Source organism: Filicampus tigris, chromosome 4, assembly GCF_054856515.1.
Source record: "Filicampus tigris isolate MCC_2025a chromosome 4, RoL_Ftig_1.0, whole genome shotgun sequence".
Taxonomy (NCBI): Eukaryota; Metazoa; Chordata; class Actinopteri; order Syngnathiformes; family Syngnathidae; genus Filicampus; species Filicampus tigris.
This window is the reverse complement of record NC_141220.1, coordinates 23,869,894-23,896,267: the sequence shown is the minus strand read 5'-3', so window position 1 is coordinate 23,896,267 and position 26,374 is coordinate 23,869,894. Positions and strand designations below refer to the sequence as shown.

Genomic DNA, 26,374 nt, shown 5'->3' with positions numbered 1-26,374 from the left:
TATAACGTCGACTGTACACGTGCCCGCTTTCAACACAACAGGCCGGCGGTGCAACTTGACACCCTTGTGCCGGCATTATGGGATACCATTACGCGGAAACGTCCAGTCTCCGCGAGTACCTATGAAGTAGCAGAAAATCGCATTCGTCACCTCATTCGATGTCGGTTGTTGTTTTTACAGAACACACACACACGCACACACAAAAAAAAAAAAGGGGGATCATGTAAACGTTTACCGGCGGTTTAAAACTATATCTTTTCACGCAACGATCTTGAAAAAAAATAGTTTTACGTCAGAGCCGTAACAGAAGACTTTAGGAGTTAAGAGGTTCGTCCACCTTTGCCTCTTGCACCAACCTGTTGAAGATGGTTTGTTGCTGTCAAAAATGCTTCCAACACAACAGGGTGGGAGGAATGAGTGCCGTTGCGGAATACTTTTAGGTACAGTGTGATATTGCTGCCTTTTATAAGCTGTGTAAATGGGAGTTGAGACCTCATTCTTTTTGCGGAGAAATCCTGTCTTATCCGAGTTGTAAAAGAAGACCCAGCAATTATCCACCTTTGACTTTCACACAGAAGCCAGCTAAGGTGCTGATTGCTTTGAACGCAACCAGGCGGGGGAACTTCGTGTCGGCTGTGTGACTTCACAACCCTGCGCCAGCGTCTGTAAAGGAACTTAAGACTTCCTTTCTTTTCGTATTCAAGCCATGTTTTGTCATTTTCTGAATGAAAGAAAAAAGAATATTTCTGTTGTCGACGAGGCTGTTGTGGTGTAAAAGGGGTGAGCAGCAGCATACCATCATGCTCCCGCCTCGCTGCCACACTCTCATTAGCGCTCGCCATCTGTCCGAGCAGACCTCACACCGCTACGTCAACGCTCTGTGATGTCGGCGCCCTATCACACCTTTGGACACAGCGTCCTCCTCGCCCGAAATGACACCTTCATCATTCGCGTCGGATTAAGCTCACGTCTATTTGTCTTCGTGCTGTCCGAACCCAGTAAGATTTTTACTGCCATCAGTGATGTGCGTCAACTTCACTAAGGGTGACGTGACACTCGCTGTAACTCAATATACAAGTGCTACCATATCATACATTCACTATACTTACGTTTATAGCCTTCTTGATGTCATAAGATTCACTTCGATTACGAGGCGATATGATTCGCTTCAATTGCAATGTGTTGAAATACAATTTTTTACAACATTTATAAAAAAAAAAAATTAATTACAATTACAATACCGCACAATTCACTCCAATTAATATACAATGCAATTTGATTTATAATGGAAGTACATCGTATCATATATGAATGTTTGAATGATGTTTGGTGAATTGTAATTGAATTGATTCCTTTTTTTTTTTAACCCTAACCCAACCCTAACCGTCTCAGAATTGATGTGTAGCTTATCGTAATTTCAGTCTTTGGTATCGTAACTGAAGTGAATCAGGTCATACAATATTTGGAGCGAATCATATTGTGTTGTAGCGTAATTTGAGTGAATCGTGCTGTATTTGGTGCGAATCGTATTGATTCATGAATTAAGTATGTTGTATCATTTTTGAAGTGAATTATATTGTAATTGAAGTGAACCGCATCGTATTTGCGGCGAATCATTATATTATTTGCCGTGTATCGTATTGATTCTGTTCATAAGGTACAGTAAGTATGTCGTATCATTTCGTTTCATAAAGTGAATCAAAGTATTGCGTCATTCTGAGAGTGAATGTTATTGTATTGCATAATTCTTACAGTGCATTGAATCACATCCAGTTGCATTCAAATTTAATTGAATCGTGTCGTAAAGTGAATCATCTCGTATCACTTCATACTTGAAGTGAATTGGATAGTAATTGTAGTCAGTCAGTCGCCTCACAACTGAGTTTCAAATTCATGAGCAATTAAGAGAAGAGATTCATAATTTGAGTCAGTCAGATCATACTTAAAGTAAACAAGTCACTTGGAAAGTGAATTTATTGTGACTTAGGTGAATCATATACCGTGCCGTATCTGAAGTGAATCGAATCGTAATTGAAGTGAAACCTAAATGAATCGTATGGTATTGCTGATTACAATTGGCTTCAGTTGTACCGTAAATGAGGTGACGTGTATGTATTTGGATTGAATTTTAGCATCCCGGTAATTGCAGTGATTCATACCATATTGCATCACAATTGCAGTGAATGGTATGATATCATATGGTATTCTCCTAAACTCAAAGTGCAATTATCCCGCTTTCACATCAAGACTGTGACATTTCCACCCTGTCCATTTTTTTTCTCTGTGGATCACGTTGAAGAAGTCAATTCCGGGCTCAGTTCGACGCTCCGTGTCTTGTCGCGCTCGTAATTCCCTGAAGAAATTGGAGCTGACAATCTTCCGTCGGCCAGACATGAAATTCCCGTTGATCCGTCAGGACATGTCTCGACGTCTGAGCTCCCCCTGCGGGCACAGAGACTCATCCACGACACGGCGACGCGGACAACTCCAAAGACAAAGCCGCCGACTGGAGGATTCCTGGGAGGTTTACTCCAGTGTGAAGCTACTATATATATATATATATATATATATATATATATATATTTTTTTTTTTTTTTATGGGGTACTCACATGAGTACCAGGAGATTGTCTTTGGTACTCACTAGTGGTCCAACTGTTCACATAAGTCCCGGTTCGGATCGGTCACGGATTTTGAGTCACGGACTGGATCGTTTTTTGGATCAGCAAAAAAAAAAAAAAAAAAAAAAAGATAAAGAGAACTTTGTTCTAAATTTCATTTAGTTTTTAAAATGCTTTTGCCCATAGGAAAAAAAAAATCCTAATGTCTAATATGACCATTTAGGATTTAAGGACACAACTTAATGCAATATAAGGCAGGACACAATCTTATTTTGTAAAAAAAAAAAAAAAAAAAAAAAACGACATTAGTGTTTTTCACAAGACAACAATTCTATACACAGTACATATATATATAATGTATATATATATATATATATATATGTATATATATATATATATATGTATATAATATACTATTATTCCAATTGTGATGTGTAACAAAACAATTCCCAAGTACTAGGTGATGATACTTAGATTACCACTTGAACGCCGTGTACTTTTACAGCTACACGCCTTATTTGTCTGACATAAAGTAGGATGCATAAGTTAGAATCACAACGAGGTGACAGAAGGGGGTGTAGGCGTGATGACTGCAGTCTGAGAAACAGCAGGAGGCTGACAAAACACGATGAATACTTGGTACCATGTGACCTTTTTGCATGTTCACAAGAGCAACTTGCTTTTTTTTTTTTTTGTGCCACACATATAAATAGCAAACATTGGACAAAATAGCCTTCACAGCTTCCGACGCAGCTTGGGGTAGTCCAACGTGAGACCTTTATGTTTGGAACGCAACCCCCGAAGGCCACGTTGTTGAATAGCTGTAAATGTCAGCCATGGCGACACAAAAGTGAAGCTTTGAAAAGCGTGCTGGCACACTACAGATCACAAATGACAAGCAGATACAGGCGGATAGCGGGGGAAGTTAATGCTAACTTGCATTGTGGGATATAAATGCCTAGAATCTAGTTGTCATCTTGTAAATAATGACCCTGCAAAATTCCCAGACTAAAAACTCTCAAACTTGTCATGAAATGGGCGCAGGTGTGAGATGATTGTTTTCCAAGGGTCTTTTCCAAATCTCAAAGTCTTCAAAACAATAAAAGCACAAACTAACTACACATCCAAAGTTTTGTATAACTAGATCCAAATCGTCCTTTTTTCACAAAACAATCAACAATCAAGCTATCGAGAACGGAAACAAAAAAAGAGGAAGTAGCTACTTGTTGAACCGAATAGCCAAAACTATATCTCCAAAGGCCCAATATATATATATATATATATATATATACAATATATATACAATATATATATATATATATATATATATATATATATATATATACACACACAAATTCGAACTGATTCAAGGACGGTTGGATTTGAAAATGGAATGAATCAATTCGCTTCGTCTCAGTGGGATTACGATTACGAAAGGTTGTGATGCAATGACTTTTTTTGTTGTCATTTGACATACATTTGAATGAACTTATCAGTACTGTAAAAGTACTGTTTCCTTGTAAGATATATTTCTCCAATAAAAGACGATTTCATACGTATCTTGATATTTTGATATGACTCAATGCACTCGCATCTTTTGAATCGGTTTTCCAATTCAAAATGTTTTTTTTTTTTTTTTTTTTGTAACACCCCTAATTTGGAGTGTTTTCGACTTTGTCCTATCGTGGACACTCTTCTCTGGTCAACTGAACAATTGAATGAGGCTTATTACTTCTCAGCCCGAAAAGTGAGCGCTTCTCATCAGGAACACAAATTTGGACTTTTTGAACTACCGTTTCATCCGCGCTCGAGTCTCTTCGTCACCACGTCACCTTTAGTCGGGTACTGAATAACCTTCTGCTCTTTGAAAATGAACGGAATTAGGAAAGAAAATCCACCATTCACGGCTCTAAAATGTATATGCAGGAAAAACTTATCGGTGCTCACTCATCGTATCCGATTCACATAAAGCCAAAAGAGCTCCTGTTTGTGCTTTTGCGTTTTGTTCACTGTGTATTCTTTGGTGTGTTGTTCATTGTGTGCACTTTAGTGTTTTGTTCGTCGTGTATTTCTCGGTGTGTTGTTCGTTGTGTGTTTTTGCTGTGTTGTCCATTTTGATTGCCTGAGGATTTGGAAAGCGTGCACCTCTCCTCCACTCTGCTGCCATTAATAATGCACACCGGCTTTTACTGGATTCTTACAAGATAGACGAGCACTGGCTTTTTTTTTCTCCTTTCTTTTTTTCCCCCCCTTTTCAACCCTCTCTCCATCTCGATCTACTGCAGACATACAGGAAACTATCCGGAAAAAAAGTCTTCATTTGGGCCCAGTTACAGCCTCTTTCTCTCTCTCTCTCTTTCTCTTTCTCTCGTTCACCCAAGGCCAGATGAAACGGGAAGACAAGAAAATACATTTTTGACTGGTTCTATTCGCATTGCCTTGACAAGACCTTTTTCTTGGGTGAATGAATGGTTGATCAAAAGGTTTTTTTGTGTTTTTCCATGGCATCGTAGTTGGTTTGGTACGACTCCCAAATGGAACCGGTGGTATTGAGCAGATCTTTTTGTACAAAAGGACTTTGATCTGGATCTATTTTGGTATATTGTGAAAGATGTCGTTTTACAGTTTTGATTTGGGAGGTGGCTAATTGCTGCTTTTTGAGAACAAATGACCAATTTGGATATGGTTTTACAAATCTTTGGAGGTGTCATTTTTAATTGGAAGGTTTCTACTTTACTCTCATTGTCGTTGGCTTGGCAGGACCAGCTTTTTGTGAGCAAAAAGCTTTGATTTAGGTGTCTTTACGCATTATATCTAGACTTGGGGATGCAATTTGTCATTTTAATTCTTTTACTTTGGCACGTTTTTACCTCCGTTTTGTTAGCTTGAGAGAACAAACCAGCTTTTTTGTGAACTGATGACTGTTTTGGCCCAACTTATACTTGTTCAAATTGTCGCCCGTGCTGTTACTGGTTTTACTTTGATAGGTTGTTACTCCTGCTTTTGTTCCTAATGTATTCCCATGTCCTTGATGCAACCAGCTTTGTTCAAAAGAGTTTGATCTTCTGCGACTGGCGCAGGGCGAAGTGGTCAGAAAACATTTCCTGTGCAGTTAATACAAATTTACAATGGCCACTCATGGGAAAAATGATTATGGTCGGACTGGAAGGTCCTGCTTATTTTGTAAATATGTATGAAACATAATAATTCAATGATGGCTGTGGTGCCTTGTTTATAGCAAACACACAAGCTTTTGTTTATTATTCATCAGCGGTCGTCACAGCGACTCAACTCCACCTTTGGCTCATTTCCACAACCATTTCCAAGTGGACTGTAAAATGAATATTCATGACCCCCCTTTTTTTTTTTTTTTTTTTTTAATCAACCATTTGCAAGTAGGAATGGTAATAAGGACAAAGGGCTGCTTACAAAAAAAACAACAACAATGAATGCAAAATAGCTACTCAGTGCTTCTAATGAGACACATTTTAATAAGCAGGTATGTCCAACAAGCTCGCGTTTTGTAAACATGGACGCTCCGATTGCGGCACGACACGCGCCGGCGGGCGGAAATTAAAATAAAAATAGCTCATCAATGTTTGATGCGAGGGAGAAGAGCTTAGCGTAACTCCCGGATGCTCCTAGAATGTTGTTTTTACCATTTTTTCATTAAACATTTTCAAGGAAAAGTCACCTTGAGTTGAGAGCATCTGTGTTGCGTGCAAAAATACATCGAGTCAAACAAATTGCTTTCCCACGGAAAGACAAGTTAATCGCTGTATAATTAGACTAAAACCAAGTAAAACTACTCACTCACCCTTTAAAGATGCTGACAGAAGGATACAGATGACTTTTAAAAGTCACTTTTTAATATTGTAAACTGTCATACAAGTCTTAAGACAAGTCACTGTATAGGAATGAACACAAAATAAAAGTGAAGTGAAAAGTGAAACTTTTCTGTTAATTAATTAAACTTGTTCAATTGGAAACTGATAATAGAAATAAACATTTTCACAACCAATTTTAGGGGGGGGAAGGTTATATTAATGCAACAAATGTCCCAGGGCTCATCACTTGATAATGTTAATGCTCAGTAGGATGAATTAAAGCATGGAGAAGGCCATCTCTGCTGCATTGCTTTTGAATTGTGGTTTAAACGAATTATGAAATAAATAAACAAAAAAAACAAACAAACTCGTGAAAAGGCCCGAACAAAAAATGTGAACTTAAAGCTGATGTGCCTTGTCAAAAACTTCCACTTTTCTCTCGTCTGTTTATATGACATTCTCCCAGAAGTCCTGTGGCTTGTCTCTCTTTTTTTTCTTTTTGTCGTTCACTTCAACGGTGGTGAAGTCCACTCTGGCTCAAAAACAAATGGTGCATTTTCTGACACTTGCGTATCTTGACTTTGGAGTTCACCTCTAATTTCTTTGGAGGTTGTTCTGGGTTCTTGGTTACCATTCGTGGATCTCTTCCATTTGTCATCAATTTTCCTCTCGCGGCAACGTCCAGTGAGGTTTGCTACAGTGCCGTGGATCTTAAGGCCCTGATAGATCAGACCGACGTCGGAGGTCCTGAAGCGTCGTTGCGTCTTTAAGCGCTGTCTGATTAGTGTAGTGGCCACCGTCGTAGTGTCGTAACCCGTCTGTATGCGTCTTGGGGGCGTTTACGTTTGTTGAATCGCCGTCGCCGGTCGTGACATTTGGTCACTCTGATTGGCTGTTAGCTAGCAAATCAGCGCGCGGACCACCTACGTGAAGTGACAAAGGCGGAAAAACAGTGAGCACGCCTCCGCTGCTTTACTCTTCTTACAAGTACAAGAGCGAGGGTTGACAATGTAAGTATTTCACAATACCGTGTCAAGAACGTGATGGTTTACTTTGCGGGGGACCTCGCGTGAGCGAAGAATATAGCCGAATGCATTGTTTACGTTCTTATAAACGGCCAACAGCTTTCCGGTTGGATTTTTCTAACCATGGGAAATGGTGACTACCGCCGCCGATGGCATGGAAGGGTATTACATCTTATACATGCGCAGAAGGTACTTTAATGGTCAGCGTCGCTGTCTGTCATTGCGGTGTGTTTTGCCAGCGTGACGTGACGACAGCCGGCCGGGCGCCACAGGGGGTTAAGCGTCTGTCACTGTTGATGAACGTCGTTTTGGTGTATCAGGGCCTTTAAACTTCGGGAATATTATGTGCAACTATTGACACGGGAACATGAAGCTACTTGCCGATGATTATTTCATAGCCTTTACCTTGTGCTTGTCTATAATTTTCTTTCTAATCTCCTGAGAAAACTCTCTCCTTCCACTTCATCTAGTCCACATTGAGTGTGGTACACACCATGTCACGACACAGCCCAATAATTACATGTCACCCTTTAAATACGCCATGATGACTGATTACAAGTTTGAAGACACCTACGATGCTAATAACCCAAGCCTGCTGGCCATACTTTTTCCACCTCGTACTGAAGTTAATAATATAATATGTAGTAACCACATTCGCCCTCTTTCCTGTAAGACCTCGCATAGAATTTAAACAGTGAGTCAGTACAAGATGCAATTGATTGACTTTGCCAGGCCCAAATGTTTAAACACGCAAGCTAATAGGTTATATTAGCCCTTTACAAAATGACGGCAAGTGACTTTAAGTGTCACACATTGGACGTGACAGGCGCATCCTTCAATGAATGTCCCGACACGGTCCTCCATTGTTGGCGTTCCATGCGATCCGACGGGATTTGCCGGCTAATGACGGCCTCGGTTCCGCCAATTTTCCGCGCCGTGAGTCATTGTTGGGCATCGGGCCATCATTGTGGCGTCGCGGAGAGTGTCAAAACGCTAAGCCTCTTTTCCCCGCATTCAAGGCCCCCGCGAGAAAAGACGAGCAAATCTGCGCCGTAACAGCTCTAAGAGGCTCACTTCCCGCCTGCGTGACTCTCCGAGCGGAATGTTCCAGGAGAACGCGCTGATGTCATCCGGCGTCCTTTCACACAGCATCTCCCGGAATATTTTCTCACCTTGCTTCAGTTTCGGCATGGACGGTCAACAGCACTTCGTGAAAGGAACAGTGACAATGGCAGTTCAGCCTTGTGTTGTTCCTCACCGGCTGACATACGAATGCGGGGAAAAAAACAAAAAAAAACCACTGTGCTCTGTTTCCCCCGCTGCAGCGTTCATTTTTCACGCCACCACTATAATTTGTTTTTAACACGGATTTCACAGCTTTTATACTTGGGGCTGGCTTCACTTCTGTTGGCAACTTATTTCATTTGTGTGCAGCATAGCAGCGAAATGTCGTTTCACCGTGTTTGCTTTGAACCCAGGGCTCATAACTTTCGCCTAAAACCAGTAACGGGCACAAACGACAGCTCAGAAACTTTGTATTAAAATAAATAAATACATAAATAAATAAAGACTTTATATTGGATTCAAAGTCCTTTGCTCACAAAAAGCTGGTCCAGACATTTGTCTGGTCTAAGTGTGGCATTTAAAGCCTTAAAGGTAGCCCTGTGCTATTCATGATGAAGCAGTGCTTGTCACTGCGATGTATAGCGTTAGCCTTTGGCTATCATCTATTGGGCATTAAACTGTGAAAAGGACATTTAGTTTTTCAATGCATTCTTCAAGTCTGCCCTTTAGTCTAATTTATTTCTCCGAGGCGGCAGAAAGTCTCCACTGAGTGGCCCACAACTCTTGTGCCCTTTCTCTCTTGCTTTCCCGTCGACTTGATCGAACCAGTTTTTGCGAGCGCAGGACTTTTTGAATTTATTCTACAATTCTTCAAACATGTAGTTTGTGCTGTTGCTTGTTTTAGCGAGGAGGAATAATAACAATGTAGCTTGCCTCAAATTCTTTCCCCAAAATATGCTATTGGTCCGCTCTCTATTTGAGTAAGTAAATGCCCACCTTAGATTAACCCTTTCATGCAAAGTGGTCACTACAGTGGACAGCTATTTAAAAAAATATATTTATATTTTAAATAATAACATTAAATCATAATTAATGCATGAAAGGGTTCAAAATATTTGTTTAAATTCAGATGAATTAATATAGGCGAAAGCAACTTTTAAATAGCTGTCCGCTGTAATGACCACTATGCATGAAAGGGTTGAATATGGTTGCTTTATTTAGCTAATTGCCTTAATGCCCTACCCCTCATAGACACTTGACTCCCTACAGTAGTTCAGTAAATAAATGTGCACTATCAAGGAAATACAGCAGCTTGCTAAAGGCCTCACACCCAATAAACACACTGGTCCTATCTGTAGTCAAGTTTTCAGGCCTTCCCTCCAACTGAGTAAATAAAGATGCACTACAGAGGAAATACGGCAGCTACAGTTCTTTTTCGAACTCTTTGTTAACGGATGTTGGGTGTTTAAAAAAGTTATTATTGAATTTACGCGAGGCGAATCGCAGCGAGCGTTCATCTGGCCGAGTGTTGTTCTTGGTGCGGAGGTTTTAAGTGTGAATGTCAGCGAGCATGAACAACCTCCTGTTAATTAAGGTGTAATCATGTCGCTGCCGGGCCGGAGCCTCCTATAAATTTGTGCCGTGCCTCCAAACGCAAGGTGATAATAACAAGTCTTGCAGGGTGCGACGCGCTGGCTAAGGGAGTTCATTTGAGTATAGTGATAATGGTCATGACGTCATCGCCGTGTGTAGTTTCCAGTCTTGTGTGCATCAAGACACTCTCTTTCACAACAATTAGTATTCCACATGTGGTCCCTCCTCAGCATTGCGCGCGTTCATGTTTAAAAGCCTCCCACCTTTTAAAAAAAACTATTATGGATACAGCACCTTTCATGATGATTAGTGTACAGTAAATTCTGACATGTACCGCTCCACAATTTTAAAGGACCCTTTAGTAAACGCCTTATTCTGGAGTCTCCGCATTGAATGTTCCAGTAAACTCAGATGTAGTCGCTCCAAACTGTGTGTCCATGTTTAAAGGCCTTCCCCTCTAATAAATGTCAGGAGCAAACCTTTAATAGGAGGTTTGTAAACGTACGTAGATGCGCACAACATTGTGGAGTGATCACATGTCAAACTTTACTAGAGCACAAAGCGTCCTAAAAGGGGAAGTCAACCCAAATATATTTTTTGCAAGAATATGTTCTATGCGGGCCCATTAGTCGGAACACGGCATTTTGATTACTATTGCGTTTGTGGGATATGATTTAAGCGGCAAAAGCCACCCGGTTTTAGCCATCTTTGGGGGGGCGGGCCATTTTGTCACTTCTGTCGACTGAAAATGACGTCACAACTGCTCAGGGCTCAGGTAACGACCAATCACGGCTCAGCTTCAGAAAACAGGTGAGCTGTGACCTGAGCCCGGATCAAATGTGATGGCATTTTCAGTCGACAGAAGTGACAAAATGGCCGCCCCCCCGAGATGGCTAAAAACGGGTGGATTAACTCTTATTACACAAACGCAATAATTATCAGAATGCCTTGTTTCAACTAGTGGACCTGCTGTCACCACAATAAGACCTTAGGTAGACACGGGATCAAGCCTGGACTTTAACGTGAGATTCCTCCACAATATCGTGCGGAATCCAATATTGAAGGCCTGGCACCTAATAAACGCACTCTGACAACATCCGGAATGATGGTTAGCATTCCAGCAGTCTCTGATGTGTCCACCTGTGACTTATTTGTTCTACCACATCTCCCTCAGACCTAATTGAGACCTAGAGCTCAATTTACTTGAGTATGAAAACCGTAACCATTACATGTTGACATGCGTTCACGTTTAAAGGCCTCCCCCTAAGTCTTTCAAATTTCTTTCCATCCATTGCGCCACAGACCTTATAGACTTGCTCCTCTCTTCAGTTGCATAAAAGAACGGCCCAAAACCGTTACGTGATGACCTGTGTCCATGTTTGAAGCTCCCCCCACCTCATAAAAGCCTTTTTGTGTAGATGGTAATGTAACTTTTTTTTTTTTTTTTTTTCCATCCGATGTCCCTCACACCCCAACAAACGCCTTGTTGTGGGGACAGCTATGTGGCTTATTTGTTCCACCCGTACCTAAGACCTAATAGTGGCCTGGTCCTCGGTTCGGTCAAGTCAGTGAATGACCCGCAACCACTACATGGTTAAATTAGCTTTAAGCTACAGGCGAGCTAAATCTGACAACATGTTTGTTTGATACCCAAGGGAGGGAGGAGGGGGAGGAGGTGGCATGGTGGCGAGAGGGTGGGGGTGGGGGGTACACGGAGAGGTCTGCCCCGTCAGGTCTATTGGATGTCCACTAAGTGTCTTGTAGCCACTGGCCGGCCGACGCACCTCATCAAACATTCATGCGCCGATGTACGGGATATTGTGCCGCCAGTCCAGCAGCGTCCGGGAAAAAGCAGCCGAGTGTCTGCTCCCTGCTCCACTACGCCGCTTCCTCTTCCTCTTCTTCTTCTTCTTGTTGAAGGTAGAGTACATGCCATCTCTGCTCTGTTCACGTCAGGGTTGTGGGTTCGAGGCCCGTATTGGCATTGCCCTCATGGGTTTTATTTCGAATGAAGTCGGTTTAATTGCGGTCAGTGGTCAATGTGGTCGGTGGCTTTTATTGATATTTTAGCCATGTTGTACTGAGCAGGAGCAAAATCGTGGGGACCACTTTTAACTCACGGTTCTCAGATTCCGGGTTCGAATCTGGGCTGCGGCCTTCCTGTTTGGAGTTGGCATGTTCTCGTCATCCTCACATGGGCGACCAGTCCTTTATTTGTCGATGTGTCCTGTGATTAGCATAAAAGGTTTACTTTGCTAACTTAATGCTAACTTCCCCTTTTTGTACCAAACAGCCAGGACAGAGTCATACTGTACGTCCCGCTTTCCCATGTCATGCAAACTTTGACTTCTTGTTCTATGGTTAGCATCATATGGCATCGCTAGTATTGGTTTTTGGTGGCAAAGAGAAGGTAAAACGTAAACGGCATGAGAACTTGACATAGCTAATCAACCAATGCATTTTCTACTCTTTTGTTGCCATTGCTTGACAGGCAAGAAACGCACATACCACTCTCATGTCGTTCCAATTTCCGTCTCTATGGCTATCGTCACCCGTAGGAGCTCACTGGCGTGTCCACCTCCACCGCCCCCCCGGGGGTGTCAGTGTGCCGTCTCATTTGTGTCTTTCAGCTTTCATTTCCTGGTGAAAATCCAGCCGGCCGCCATCCCTCTCCAGGCGTGTAGGCAGGAGATAAAGCTTTGTCATGTTGCCTGCCGCCTGCAGTCATTTTTTTTTTCCTTTTGACCAGGACGTGACCTTGACTCTCTAAAGTGCTTTTAAAGAGCTTTTTTTTTTTTTCTCAAGAAACTGGAGAAAAGATCCATTGTCGAGTTTTACTGCATTCTCTTACGCTGTCCTTTACAAGGCCAACAGAGCAACTCTTAATGGACCTTTTTGTTAAGGTCCACAGCTCCAAGCGCAGGCTAACCAATCGCAACACAAAACAGAGGCCCAACAGTTTAATTTCATGATACATTTTACAATTTTCTTTTTTAGAAAAAAAAGTAATATGTTAGCTGAGTTATTGAGAATAATGTTTGTTGTTGTTTCTTTGTACTGTTTCCAGAGTAAACAGATACATTTGTGGCCAACACTAGTCCTAGACGAACTAGACTAGTACCATATTAGACCTGTATTAGGTCTGGACCGGATCTATTGTTGATCTAGACTGGTCTAAGGGCCATACTAGTTCAGGACGGCTTCAGGACTAGAAACATACTTCACCTACGTAGACTATGACCAGACTAGATCTGGACTGGAACCAGATTGGTCCTTGCCTCGTGCCGTACTAGATTTTGACCAGTACTAGTACTACATTGGGTCACGAGTTGACATGGCTAGAAGAAGACTGAACCTAAAGGTAGTCCCGGACTCGAATCATACAAGACCAAAACGAATGCCATGCTAATACTTCATTTAACACCTCGCTGGACCCGGTATGGTCCTAGACTAACGCCATACTAGACCTGGACTAGTCGTAGACTAGACTAAGGGTGGACAAAGACTAGAATTGGATGAGCCCACCCCTGACCTAGACCCATACTAGTGGCAAGCTACTTCCTGGTTTACTGGGGATGAAATCAGTTGACAGGACCATGCCATTTTATTATGCTAGGGGGAGAATAATTCCATTGTGACGTTAAAATGAATTTACAGTAGGGGTTACCATAACAAAATGAAAAATCAATACTTGATTGTGTTATATTATACATGCGCACGTTGGCAAACTAGGTCCTGGTCCAGTGGACATGGCGCCTCGTTTCCTCCCTGAAGGACGACGGACGCGATGGGCTGGTGGCTGGCGTCCTCGGGGACAAGCTCCACTTCCTTACATTAAAGCTCCACTTGCTCACGCTTCTGACAGCAGTGACAGGGAGGCAAAGGCGGGGGAGGATGTGTGATGCGGCGGGGGGGCTTGGAGGGGTACGTACATCTGTTCAGGTCCTTGGTGATGCCGCCTGGATGCTGCGCTGCACACGGGACGGGATGAGCTGCTAGGGGGAAAAAAAGAAAGAAATACTCAGCTCAGGATAACCGAGACTTATTCTTGTTTGTTGGTTTGCAGAAAACTCCCAGGGAGGACTTGTAAAATGTAGGAAATGATGTAATTTCAGTAAAATCACATTATTTTGACAGATATCCGTGAGAAACGTTCTTATTTTGCGTACGGGACTTTCCTAAAAGGCGAGATCAGCACCGAGATTTAAGCGAAATTCTGTGGCTGTATTTTGTGCAATTTGGGTTTAATTTGACAACATTATTTGGACATGAAGTTATCCTGTTCATCCCCAGTTTCTTAATAAGGTGCTCTAAAAAGCCAATGTGCAGTTGTTTTTAAAATATGTTACATTAAATGGTACTAGACTACTCTCAGGCCGGGCTTAGACTTGAACAATGCTCGACCTCGACTTGAACAAGACCACTCCCAGACTAGACCAATAATAGACTCATTGTAGACCGTAATTAGAACCGGACTATAGGACAATACAATAATAGTGCTATCTTGTGCTAAACCCGGACTGGAATGGGACGAGACCTAGACTAGACCCATACTAGATCCAGAAGGGACAATCATAGTAGTAGAGTGAGACTAGATAAGATCTAGACTTGAGCTAGACTAGACCAAACTAGAGCCAGAGTGGACCTAGACTTGCCAATATTAGACCTACCCTTGAACTATTTTAGAACCATTCAAGGCCTCGGCTTGAACTAAACCAGGCCAGACTGGATCCATCCTAGATTCAGACTGAAACTAGAATCGGACAACACGAGACGTAGACTTCAACAATATTCGACATAGACTTGAACTAGGCTAAACCCCAGACTAGTCCCATGCTAGACCTGACTGTAAAATACTAGGGCTACCATTGAGTTATTGAAGACCCTGATTAGATTAGGTGTACGCTGGCTGCTAATTAGCATTGCACGATGTTAGGAGACTTCCTTCTTTTGTGCGTCGGCCTGTAAGAAGCTCGACTCTTTGACCAATTTCAATGATTAACCAAACAGCCGTTCGGTAATGAAAGGCGCTGATTATTCCTCCCCTGCCTGCGCCGCGTTCCTCTTATCAATACGAAGCGCTGGCGTCTCTCATCTAGGAGGAGAAATCCATGGAAAGCTGACGTGCTGACACAAAGCGACTGCTGAAGCCCAGCAAATCTGCCCGCTTAATTGATTATTGGCGCCGGAAGCGGGTATCTGCGAGGTGCAGGAGGCCCGGGGGGAAATAATGGAAAACAGATAAGATGAAATGCGAGAGAATTGCCGTCGCCGTTGCCGGCCGTTTGTATTAACGCCTGTCCCGTTTCCTCCCGACGCGCCAAATAAAGCTTTTCCAAATTGCCCGAATCGAAACGTAAACATGATGTAATCGGAAAAGTGTTGGAGAGACTTTTTGATTTCCAAAGTGACTCGGCTTCAGTTCAAAGCGTTCCCACTGGACAACTTGCCACTCGCAAAATGTCAAACGGCTTTACTTTGACTTTCAAGTGTTTAATGCGGATGTTTAATTCCGGGCCTTGTCTTTAGTAAGACTCCTAAGCGGCAGCTCAAAAGGTCTCATTGTAAAGTTCAATCCCCCAAAAATAAAGTCGTTATTTGTTTTTCACAAACAAACAAAAAAGAACCAAACAACCAAGGAACTAAGTATTTAGGAAACCAGCCGACAGACCAGTTAACTAAATAATGAACCATTCAGGGAATCGAAGTAACCAACCAACAAATTGTATCCACCCACTAATGCACAGACGAACAAATCATTGAAGAGAACAACTATGAAACAGAAACAACTAAGGAACTAAATAATTAAACAACCAACCAACTACAGAAACAACTAAATGGTTAACTGACTAACCAAAGAGCCAGCTAAACCCGTAACTAAGCAACCAAGTAACTAACTATCAACCCAAACATATTTTTTTCAAGAATATGTTCCCAGCAGGCCCACTAGCTGAAACACGGCATTCTGATTAATTTTGCGTTCCAAAATTTTGCGCCATCGCCGGGGGCGGCCATTTTGTCTTCCGTCGACTGAAAATGGCATCACAACTGCTCACAAGGACCAATCACGGCTGACCTGTTTTCTGAATCCGAGCAGTGGTTGGTCGTTGTGAGCAGTTGTGATGTCATTTTCAGTCAACAGAAGAACAAAATGGCCGCCCACAGAGACGGCTAAAAACGAGTGCATTTCGCTGCTTAACTCATATCCCACAAATGCAAAATTAATCAGAATGCCGTGTTTCAACCAGTGGGCCTGCTGGGAACATATTCTCGAAAAAAATATGTTTGGGTCGACTTCCGCTTTAAGTAACCAACCAAAGTAACAACCAGCAAAGGGCCAAAAGGGCAAATTGCTTTATTTTATAGTTTTTTAGTTGAGATTTCTGTCAATAATCTTTTACCGCGTGTCCCTGAATGCATCGCACCGCGTCGCTGTGCTTGAATGCTCTAGACTACGAATCAAGGTGTCTCCCACAGAGACGCAGCCAATGAGAGACCATTTTGTGGTTGTTGTCATTTTGGTGACGAGCCCCAGGCTGTGATTGTCCTTCGCCTTCGTCACGGATCACCTTTTTATATTCTGCGTCTGTGTGTGCGTGTGCGCGCATGTGTGTGTGTGTGTGTGTGATGCTGTAACACGATGTGACAACGCATTCAACGGCAGCTTGCAAGGGTATTTTCTATTTATTTCAGTGAGGTAATAGAAAGTCGAAAACAAGACGGGCAACACAAGGCCATCTCTGTTCAACAGCACGGAAAAAAACTCTCCACGGCTGGTAGAAAGCTGACAAAAATGTGCTTGTATAGCTTTCAAAAGTAATACACCGAACAAGCTTGAGGTAATATAATGCACCGAGGAGGAAAGCTCGCGATAAGCTATCTGACGTTTGACCGCGAGTCGTCTACCGTTCGAAATCAGTCAAATTCTCGCTTTGACATACAAACGTAGAACAATAAGGTACATAGCTAACTTCCGCGGCAGCCTTTTAACACACAAACTAACTAACTAACCAACTAACTTACAACCGACTGAACGACCAGGAGACAAACCAACTTACCAAAAAAAAAAAAAAATCAAACAACCCCCCTAAAAAAACAACTACTGTAACTAACCAGCTGAATGACCGACTAACAAATGAGCAAAGAAAGGAACCAACTAACTAAGTGACCGGCCGACCGACCGACTTCCTTACTAATAAAGCAACCGAGGAACTAATGAAAAACTAATCAACCAACCGTGCAACTAAAAGGAAAGCTTTCACCTCACATTCAATGGACGGACTATAGAGTGAGGAAATGGCTGTGAATGAGCCAGCTGAGAGGCAACGCTGTGGCTTATGTGCTCCACTTGACACTGGGTTATACACACACACACACGCGCGCGCGCGCACGCACACACACACACGCTTTGCTACCTGCTGCTGGAAGTGTGCAGCGTCCTGAGAAAACGGCGGCACTGACATCTCAGCCAGTGTGACCGCCACTGGGTCGACTCGCCGCCATTAAAAGACACTTTAGTCCATTTGGCAGGGTGAATTGCTGCCACAAGAATGAACACACACACACACACACACGCACACACACACATGGTTAATGCATCCTGGGAATTTATAGCTATCCCCCCCCCGTCCCAGGAATATAAGAGGGACGTGCAGTCTTGTCAGTAAGATGAGTTTCTGGGTTGGAGGAAAGAAGATGGTTGCCACGGCAACACCTGGGCATCATCGCCGGAACGCTACAGCGGTTATGCGCATAAGCCTCATAGGCCGCATCCACCTCGTGTTGTGTCGTTTTGTTTCCCATCGTTATTCAGCGGACGTTAGGATTGTGACAATCAGGGAGGTTGTTGCTGAATGCGAAACAGGAAGTTGTCCGATTTCACTTAACTGCTCTGAAAATTAAAATCTATTTGTTAAAAATCGACGTGCTGTGTTACAAAATTCTGGGAATGTTTAAAGTTAAGTGACGAGCCCCCCCCCAAAAAAACAAAAAAAAAACACCGTAACTCACCAACCAACCAAAAGCGAATTAACCAGCCGACAAGCACGGAAACAAACCATCAAATTAACTCACCAAGAGAGGAAATCAATAAAACTAAACAACACTCAACCAACCAACCAAGTGTGCTAATTGAATGAGTGAATTTTTCGATTTTGAAAAAGAATTAATCAATTCTAATGTCCCTATTTTAAGAGTTGAAATTACTCAATTCATGCGATAAATATTACAAGACATTCCTGATCATCTCAAACCCCGGTCCTCGAGGGCCGCCATCCTTGCCTGTTTTCCATATTTCCCTCCTCCAGCACACCTGATTCAAATGATCGGGAACGGCGGAGCTGGCTGATGAGCCGACCGTTCGAATCGGGTGTGCCGGGGGAGGGAAACGTGGAAAACAGGCAGGATGGCGAACCCCTCGAGGGCCGAAAGCGTGTCGCCGGCTGCCGTGGGAATGTTCCGCGGGTGGGGATGGAAAAGTTGCGTGTGTGACCAATGTTTGTCGCGACCTTTGCACTGCAGGGCAACTGGCCATGAGGCTGCTGTGGAAGTCGCTGGACAAGATGAGGTGCCTGAGGAAGCGCTCGGCCATCCCCTTCCTCGGCTTCCTCGTTGCATTCCTCCTCTTCCTCAACCTTTACATTGAAGACGGATATGTGCTGGTTAGTAATTCCAATACGCTGTGCGGGTGTGTGTGCGCGCGCGTGTGTATCCGGGTGTTTAATAGCATCCAATGCTCCACCTTGTCTTCCAGGAAGAAGATAAGAGGCAGCTCAGGGAAACGTCGGCCCACCCCCCGAGCGCAGAGCGATACGTGCACACCTTCCGAGACCTCAGTAACTTTTCTGGATCCATCAACGTCACGTACCGCTATCTGGCGGGGACGCCGCTCAACCGCAAGAGTACGTCCAAATGTTTTGGGTTTTTTGGTTTTTTTTAATAGTTTTGACATCAGGATTTTAAGCAAAGTATCATTAAAGAAGGGGAATCAACCCAAACATATTTTTTTTTCAAGAATACAATCGCAGCAGGCCCACTAGTTCAAATACGGCATTCTGATGAATTTTGCGTTTGTGGAATATGAGTTAAGCCCTTTTTAGCCATCTCAGGGGGCGGCCATTTTGTCATTTCTGTCAACTGAAAATGACATCACAACCACCCAGGGCTCAGGTAACGACCAATCAAGGCCCAGCTTCCGAAAACAGGTCCGTCGTTTGGGTTGACTTCCCCTTTTAAAATACCGATTTTTTTTTTTCCCCCCCACAATAAATTGTTTGTAAAATTGTTTATTTATCTATCCAACTCAGGGGTTTTCAATCCTGTTCCTCGAAGGCCGGCGCCTTGCCTGTTATCCATCTCCCCCTGCTGCAACACACCTGATTCAACTGATCAGATAATCAGAAAGGTCTACAGAAGCTGGATAAAAAAGCTATTTAACGATCCTGATCATTTGAATCGGGTATGTTGCAGGCTTGAGGAACAGGATTGAAGACGCCAGGTCTAGCTCTTCATACGTCGTCACAAAACAATGATTGGCACATGTTGTCCGTCCACCCGTCGTCCAGCGTAGGCCCAGATTTGCCTTACTGTCAAGTCTTGCTCTTCAGAAATCTTCCCCCCCCCCAAAAAAAAACCCCATCAAACCATCATCATTAGGATTTTGTTCTGTGTCGTTGTCAGCGTACTTGACCGGCAGGCAGAGTTCACTCGTCCTGTCTATAATTGGGTAAAAAAGTAACACAAATAGCACCATGTAGGACCAGATGTTCCGGAATCCCCACAAAACACGATTAGTATAATTTGCTCCCTGTCGTCATCAGAGTATCTCACCATCGGTCTGTCGTCAGTGAAGAGGAGGCGCGGCAACTACCTCCTGGAGACCATCAAGTCCATCTTCGACCAGTCCAGCTACGAAGAGCTGAAGGAGATCGTGGTGGTGGTCCACCTGGCCGACTTCGACTCGCTGTGGTGCGAGAACCTGCTGCAGGAAATGAGCCGCAAGTTCTCGCACCATATCATCGCCGGCCGGCTGCTGGTGATCCAAGCTCCCGAGGAGTACTACCCGTCCCTGGACGGCCTGAAGAGGAATTACAACGACCCCGAGGACCGGGTGCGCTTCCGCTCCAAGCAGAACGTGGACTACGCCTTCCTGCTCAACTTCTGCGCCAACCTCTCCGACTTCTACGTGATGCTGGAGGACGACGTGCGCTGCTCCCGTAACTTCCTGACGGCGCTCAAGAAGGTGATCGCGTCCCGGGAGGGATCCTACTGGGTGATGCTGGAGTTCTCCAAGCTGGGCTACATCGGCAAGCTGTACCACGCGCGGGATCTGCCGCGCCTGGCGCACTTCCTGCTCATGTTCTACCAGGAGATGCCGTGCGACTGGCTGCTCATCCACTTCCGCGGCCTGCTGGCCCAGAAGGACGTGATTCGCTTCAAGCCGTCGCTCTTCCAGCACATGGGCTACTACTCGTCCTACAAGGGCGCCGAGAACAAGCTGAAGGACGACGACTTCGAGGAGGACGCGGTGGACATCCCCGACAACCCGCCGGCTCGCCTCTACACCAACATCGATGTCTTCGAGAGCTACGGCGCCGCCAAGGCCTACAGCGCCGTGGACGAGTACTTCTGGGGCAAGCCCCCGTCCACCGGGGACTTCTTCGTGGTGGTCTTCAACAAGTCGGCCAAGGTCAGCAGGATCAGGATCGCCACGGGATCCGACGATAGGCAGAACGACATCCTGCAGCGCGGAGCGCTGGAAGTCGGCGAGAAAGTGGTGGGCACCAAGAAGGGAAAGCAGTGTTCCTCGTACATCACCTTGGGGGAGTTTAGGAACGGCAACATCGAGGTACGGGACGTGGACCACAAGATCAGCTTCGACGTGGAGTGCGTGCGCATCGTAGTGACGGCCAGTCAGAAGGAGTGGCTCATAATCAGAAGTATCAGTTTATGGACGACACCCCCGCCCAGCCAATGAGGAGGGCGTGCGGACTCTTGGTACATTGTAGGCAACAATTTCTATTATACATGTAAATATTTCCACTCCAACGTAAGCGTTTTGTACATATTTATTGATTTGGATTGCTGAATGGTTTTTTTTTTTTGGTTTTTTTTTTATACCTGCAGTTCTCCGATCTTCTTCCTGGTCCTTGCGTTTGTTGTTAGCGTGACGGTAACGTCGAGCGGAAAGCGATCGCGGTGTGGTTTCAAGATTAGGATTGATTCATCGAGTCATCGGGCAGTAAGTTTTATGAAGCGCTACAATGGTTGGCTTGACTTTCAAAACGGAGGCTAACATTAGCAGTTTCGAGCTTTCCGCTGCGCCCCCTCTGGTAAAAACATTTTAAAAAACGTCGGACACACGAGATTTAAGTCAGTTCATTGTTCACGAAAAGCCACACCGGGCGAAACTGATGGACATCAGCGAAAACAGGAAGTGTTAGTCAAGGTAGTAAATTAAAAGGGATTGAAATGAACTTTACAAAGTTTTGAATATCGTTAGAAGGTGTTGAATGTTAGATTGTTGTTGTTGATGTTGTTGTTTTGTTTTTTTTTTACAAATGTGTGACAGCCCCTGTTGTAAAACGGGAAAAGAGCATCCAGCATCATGTTGTGCATCATTAAGTGTTTTGGTTTGACAATCGATGCCCCGCCCACAATAGACGACATGAGCGAAAAAGCTTAGTCTCGGATATCTGCGTCCGACTGGGGCTCATTTCAACCGATTCCCTGAGTCCTTGAGGCTATTTCGTGCGTCCTCTCATCATAGAAATGTACACCCGTCCAATTTCTTGGCGATGGGCCAAACCAGTGTCGGGGGGGGCTATGTTTTTTGGGGTTTTTTTTTACCAATTACCGATTTACAGAAGACTGATTTTTTGTTGTTGTTTTTTAATGTAATTCATCCCAAAATGGCTGCTTCAAACCAAAATGGTCAACTTACTGCTCAGCTTCAATTATGGGTCCTCAATGTCCACCACGTCAGATCACATCTACCCAAATGAGTTTCTTGATCGGTGAAACTGGTGTCGGGCGCATTTTTTTTTTTTTTTTTTCTAACTTTCCTGACCCCTTTTTCAAGGCATTTGCCCCAAAATGGCTGCCTCAAACCAACATGGCTGACTTCATGCTCAATTTCAAGCGTGAGTCCGTTCGACTTTTTCCATGCATCTTGTTTCGATAGGCAGGCCTCTTTTTCGAGGAATTTTCCCATAAAATGTCTGTTTCATACCAAACTGGCAACTTCCTGCTCAGGCGTCTTGTTTTCGGATTTTTCTCGTGTTCCGGGGGTCAAGACTGAGTGAGAGTTTCTGGGCGTGTTGAGGCCCCCCCAAAAAAGTGATCAAAAGTTATTCAATTAGATTTGACAAGGTCTTGAATTTTATTCCAAGGTATTACATTTAACCTAAGTATCTCCGTGTACATCTAATAATAAAAGGGTCAGGGTGTGTTCGTTATTAGGAAGTGGAGTACGACAGGATGTCCTTGAGAACCAATTACTTTAGGTAATTGTGTCTTTCGCAGCCTTTCAAGATGGATAACAAGGCGGCAAAGTGTCGCTGTGGGATTCCCGGCAGGCCTTGTCCCGGTTTGGCCCTTAATGAGCTCCCTCACCGCTAAGCCACCAGGAGGAGCGCCATCTTGAGGTGCTTGCCACTTTGGATATTCACTTTGAAGGCGTTTCTGCTCCCTCGTGTCACCGCGTCTGCTCCGTGTTTTGTCAAAGCGGCTGACAGGAGAACATTGTTTGTTTTAGGTTTTTTTTTTTTTTCAACTGGAGATGAGATTGCTCAGTGAAGAATGAGCCAGCAGTGCTGCTCTTTTTTTTCTTTTTTTTTCCATCTGTTCTTTGTTTTTTTTCATATAAGCTCAGCAGCACAATTTTCCCGCAGTAAATGCTCACTCTTAGGACAAAACAGACTGTAAAAAAAGGCAATTCAAAACAAAATAGCAGACTTTCAGTGTCTTTTCAAGTATAGCAAGTGTCCACTCATGATTGACATGTCTACCAAATTTCAGGTCGCTGACTGAAAACGGCTTTAGAGCTTGAATTTTTTTTTTTCTCGAAGATTCTGGGCAACACAACGGAACCAATAGCGAGACATCAAACTTCTCATACACAGTGATGAAATGAAAAATTATCTTGATTAGGTTTCATCCATCTATCTAATATAATATCGAATCAGATAGCCCCCGAGGAGCACAAGAGTAGCCCGTGGGCCTGTTCCAAAAACAGCTCACCGGTGCATGGAACATTGTGATTTTCTAGGAATGTTGTCAAAGTGATGAAAATGAAAATATGAACACTAAGAGATTTATAAAAAAAATATATATATTGGGAAGAATCAGTGTCTTCTGGTAAATGATTCTCATTAATTATCAGTAATGACATATAATAATATTAGCAGCTAATTTGAGCAAATTTGTTTTTTCAGGCAAGTGTATCAAGGCTCTCACTTTCACAAAAGTTGGTGACTTTGAAGGACCCCCTGGAAACCCTAAAATGGCCACTTTGAACCCAAATTGCTGACTTTCTCTCTTTTGGGCTTCTAGAGACTTTTTTGTGGGTCTACTCATGATGCCAAATTTCATGTTACTAAGTGAAAATGGCTCCAAGGGCTGAATTTGACAAAAAAACAAAAAACAGATTGAACTCTTGAACCAATGGCGAATCTTCCAATTTCACCGCCATGCTCCACCCACACAATAAGACAAAAACTCAAGTCTTTTGCAAATGAGTGTTGCATACATATGTCAAATTTAGTCGCAATCACACAAATTCTCTTCAATTAGTTCATCTTTGAAGGACCCCTAGAAATAACCCTAAAATGGCCGCTTCAAACCAAAATGGAAAACTTTTCTGTGTCTTTTTGGGCATGGCTATGAGACTTTTGTGGGTTTACTCATGATAGACATGCCAACCAGATGTGTTGCTGAGTCCTTTCTTTGGGGGCTGAATTTTCTAGTAAATGTCAAGTGCACGACCAAACCAATGGCGGCTTGTTTGTTTTTGAAGGAAATGATTTAAAAAACAATTTTTTAAAAAGACCATTTATGGCCACTTTAATCCAAATGGTAGAATTCCTGTGTTTTTTGGGCATGGCTTCTTGAAACATTTTTTGTGGGTCTACTCATGGAAAACATGCCTACCAAATGTTGCTAAGTGAGGCTGGCTTCAGGGTCTGAATTAAAAAAAATAGAATCCTGCCCTGCCCTGCAAAATGACCCGAGTCTGATGTTAGCTTAGGTAGCAGTCTGGAGTCACAATGTTGGTCATGTGACGCATGTAACACGTGCATGAAGTGGCCGTGAAAATCTTTTCCTGGCCCGTGTTCTTGTAGAAGACGACATCATATCATTTTTTGTCTTTACTTCTGTCCTTCTCGTTGCTGCTGTACTGTAAGATGACGCATATATTTTTGTACTGCCATGCTATCCACATGTTGTATGACGATGTTGTGTTGCAAAAAGGAGACGGATTAAACCCCCGAAAGCCTAGTGTCATGTTTGAGTCACTTTTGACATAAAAGCGCAACTGTACGCAACCAAAAAATCTGTTTGTGACATTTGCAGTCGGTTGAAGCATCCCGAGACTAACGTTTAGCCGCCAGCCAAGAACATACATTATTCATTTCAATATTCATAATATGCTTTTTTTTTTTTTCCCCCCCTCCTGCTCAAGAGCATCCATAATGAACACTGGAGGGGACACATTCTGGCTCTTTGTTTTGATTTGCATGAGGGACACACACATCAGATTTACTGACATTCCTTTACAACTATACCGTATATATCGGACCTGTATAATAAAGTATTCACACTGCCCCACTGCTCTTCTTCCAGAATTGAATAAAGTATTTTTTTTTTTTTTTCTTATAAAAATTCTACCCGCAACGTGGCTGATTGACAATATGAAAAAACATTTTTGGAAATGTTTGCAAACTTATTCAAAATAAGAAAGTAGGAAATCATATCACTGCCATGCAATACACCCAGAAAATGCTCATAGTACTCCCCTTTTGCCACATTTTTCTTCTGTTACAGTTTTCCATAATTGAATAAATTCATTTTTTTGGTCTCAAAATTCAACACACAACACTCCTTAATAAAACATTACTTTTTTTTTTTTTTTGATTTTATTAAAATTTAAAAACAACAAAATCACATGTATATGCAGTGTGTCTTGAAAGTGATCATAGTGCTCCATTCTTATTCCAAAATTAATTCTATTCATTTTACTCTCAAGATTTTACAAATAACACCCCTTAATGATAACATATAATCATTTCTGACTCAGATTTTTTTTAATCACTTCATGTTCCTAGAGTGCAACCAGAAATTATTTTTTTTCCTTTTTCCTTTCACTTTTTTACAGCCTTATCCCAAAATGGAATAAATTCATTTTTACCTAAAAGTTATATTCACAACACCACTTACTGACAACATTAAAAAGTTTTAAGAATTTGTTTGTATATTTTTTAACATGAATATATGATGCGTTCAGAAAGCAGATTCACTTTAAAGAATTAAAAAATTTTGATGGAGAAAAAAACCATTAAATGAATCCATTTTGTAATAAGGCTGTAACCAAATGTGGGGAAAAAAAGGCTGTGCTGTGCATACTAATACTTTCCTGATGCACTTTATAAAACTTTTTTTTCTATATGTGTTTCATTTCACAACACTGGTAAATGTCACTTGCTTCCAGTCTTATGGTCCTGTCAAAAGGTGTTACCAATGGACCTTAAAAAAAAAAAAAAAAACATAAAAAAAAAAATGAAATTCAAAAATGACTGAGTGACATTTTAACTGCAGTTCAGCGTTAACACCAAGCAAAATGTCAAAAACAAAGCCCGCCGGGTGCCGTTTAGTCCCACATCATGGCAGGAATGATGTACCCGTAAAAAGTTGGCAAATGGTTCTTCATTATTTTGAGAAATTTTAATCGTCTAATCCAGCCCAACATTTTTCGAGAGTCGTAATCCTACCAGAAGGAAGGATTATTTGGGGAATTAAATCATTTTATTCGAGAAAGAAAATCTTATAGGAATCAAGTAATTTTTGGAGCATAATAAAAAATTTGAAAAGACCAAAAATGTCTTTGTCATCTTACTAGAATTAAATTGTAAAACTATTTACGGGGTGGAAAAAAAAGTCTTCAATCTTCCAATCTTAATTATTGTCATCATCATTATTTCTTCATTGTTTAGCGAAACAGCCGTTTAAAATTAGAGAGGGACCGGCCTC

At 42.7% G+C, this 26,374-nt stretch overlaps 1 protein-coding gene across 4 annotated transcripts in view; it reads left to right on the top strand.

Moving 5' to 3' along the window:
• Nucleotides 1-24,626, top strand: part of mgat4c (mgat4 family member C) — an 89,813-nt gene extending 65,187 nt beyond the window's left edge. For 2 of the 4 annotated variants that reach the window (XM_086029535.1, XM_086029536.1), the window contains exons 5-7: nt 18,650-18,789; nt 18,882-19,029; nt 19,948-24,626. In XM_086029535.1, coding sequence (XP_085885661.1) covers nt 18,661-18,789; nt 18,882-19,029; nt 19,948-21,104 — 1,434 coding nt within the window. In that variant the 5' untranslated portion in view covers nt 18,650-18,660 and the 3' untranslated portion in view covers nt 21,105-24,626. Of the gene's footprint in view, nt 1-7,377; nt 7,457-11,979; nt 12,050-18,649; nt 18,790-18,881; nt 19,030-19,947 lie in introns of those variants that run through there. The other 2 variants (XM_086029537.1, XM_086029534.1) reach the window with 2 other exon arrangements.
• Nucleotides 24,627-26,374: the final 1,748 nt, after the last annotated feature.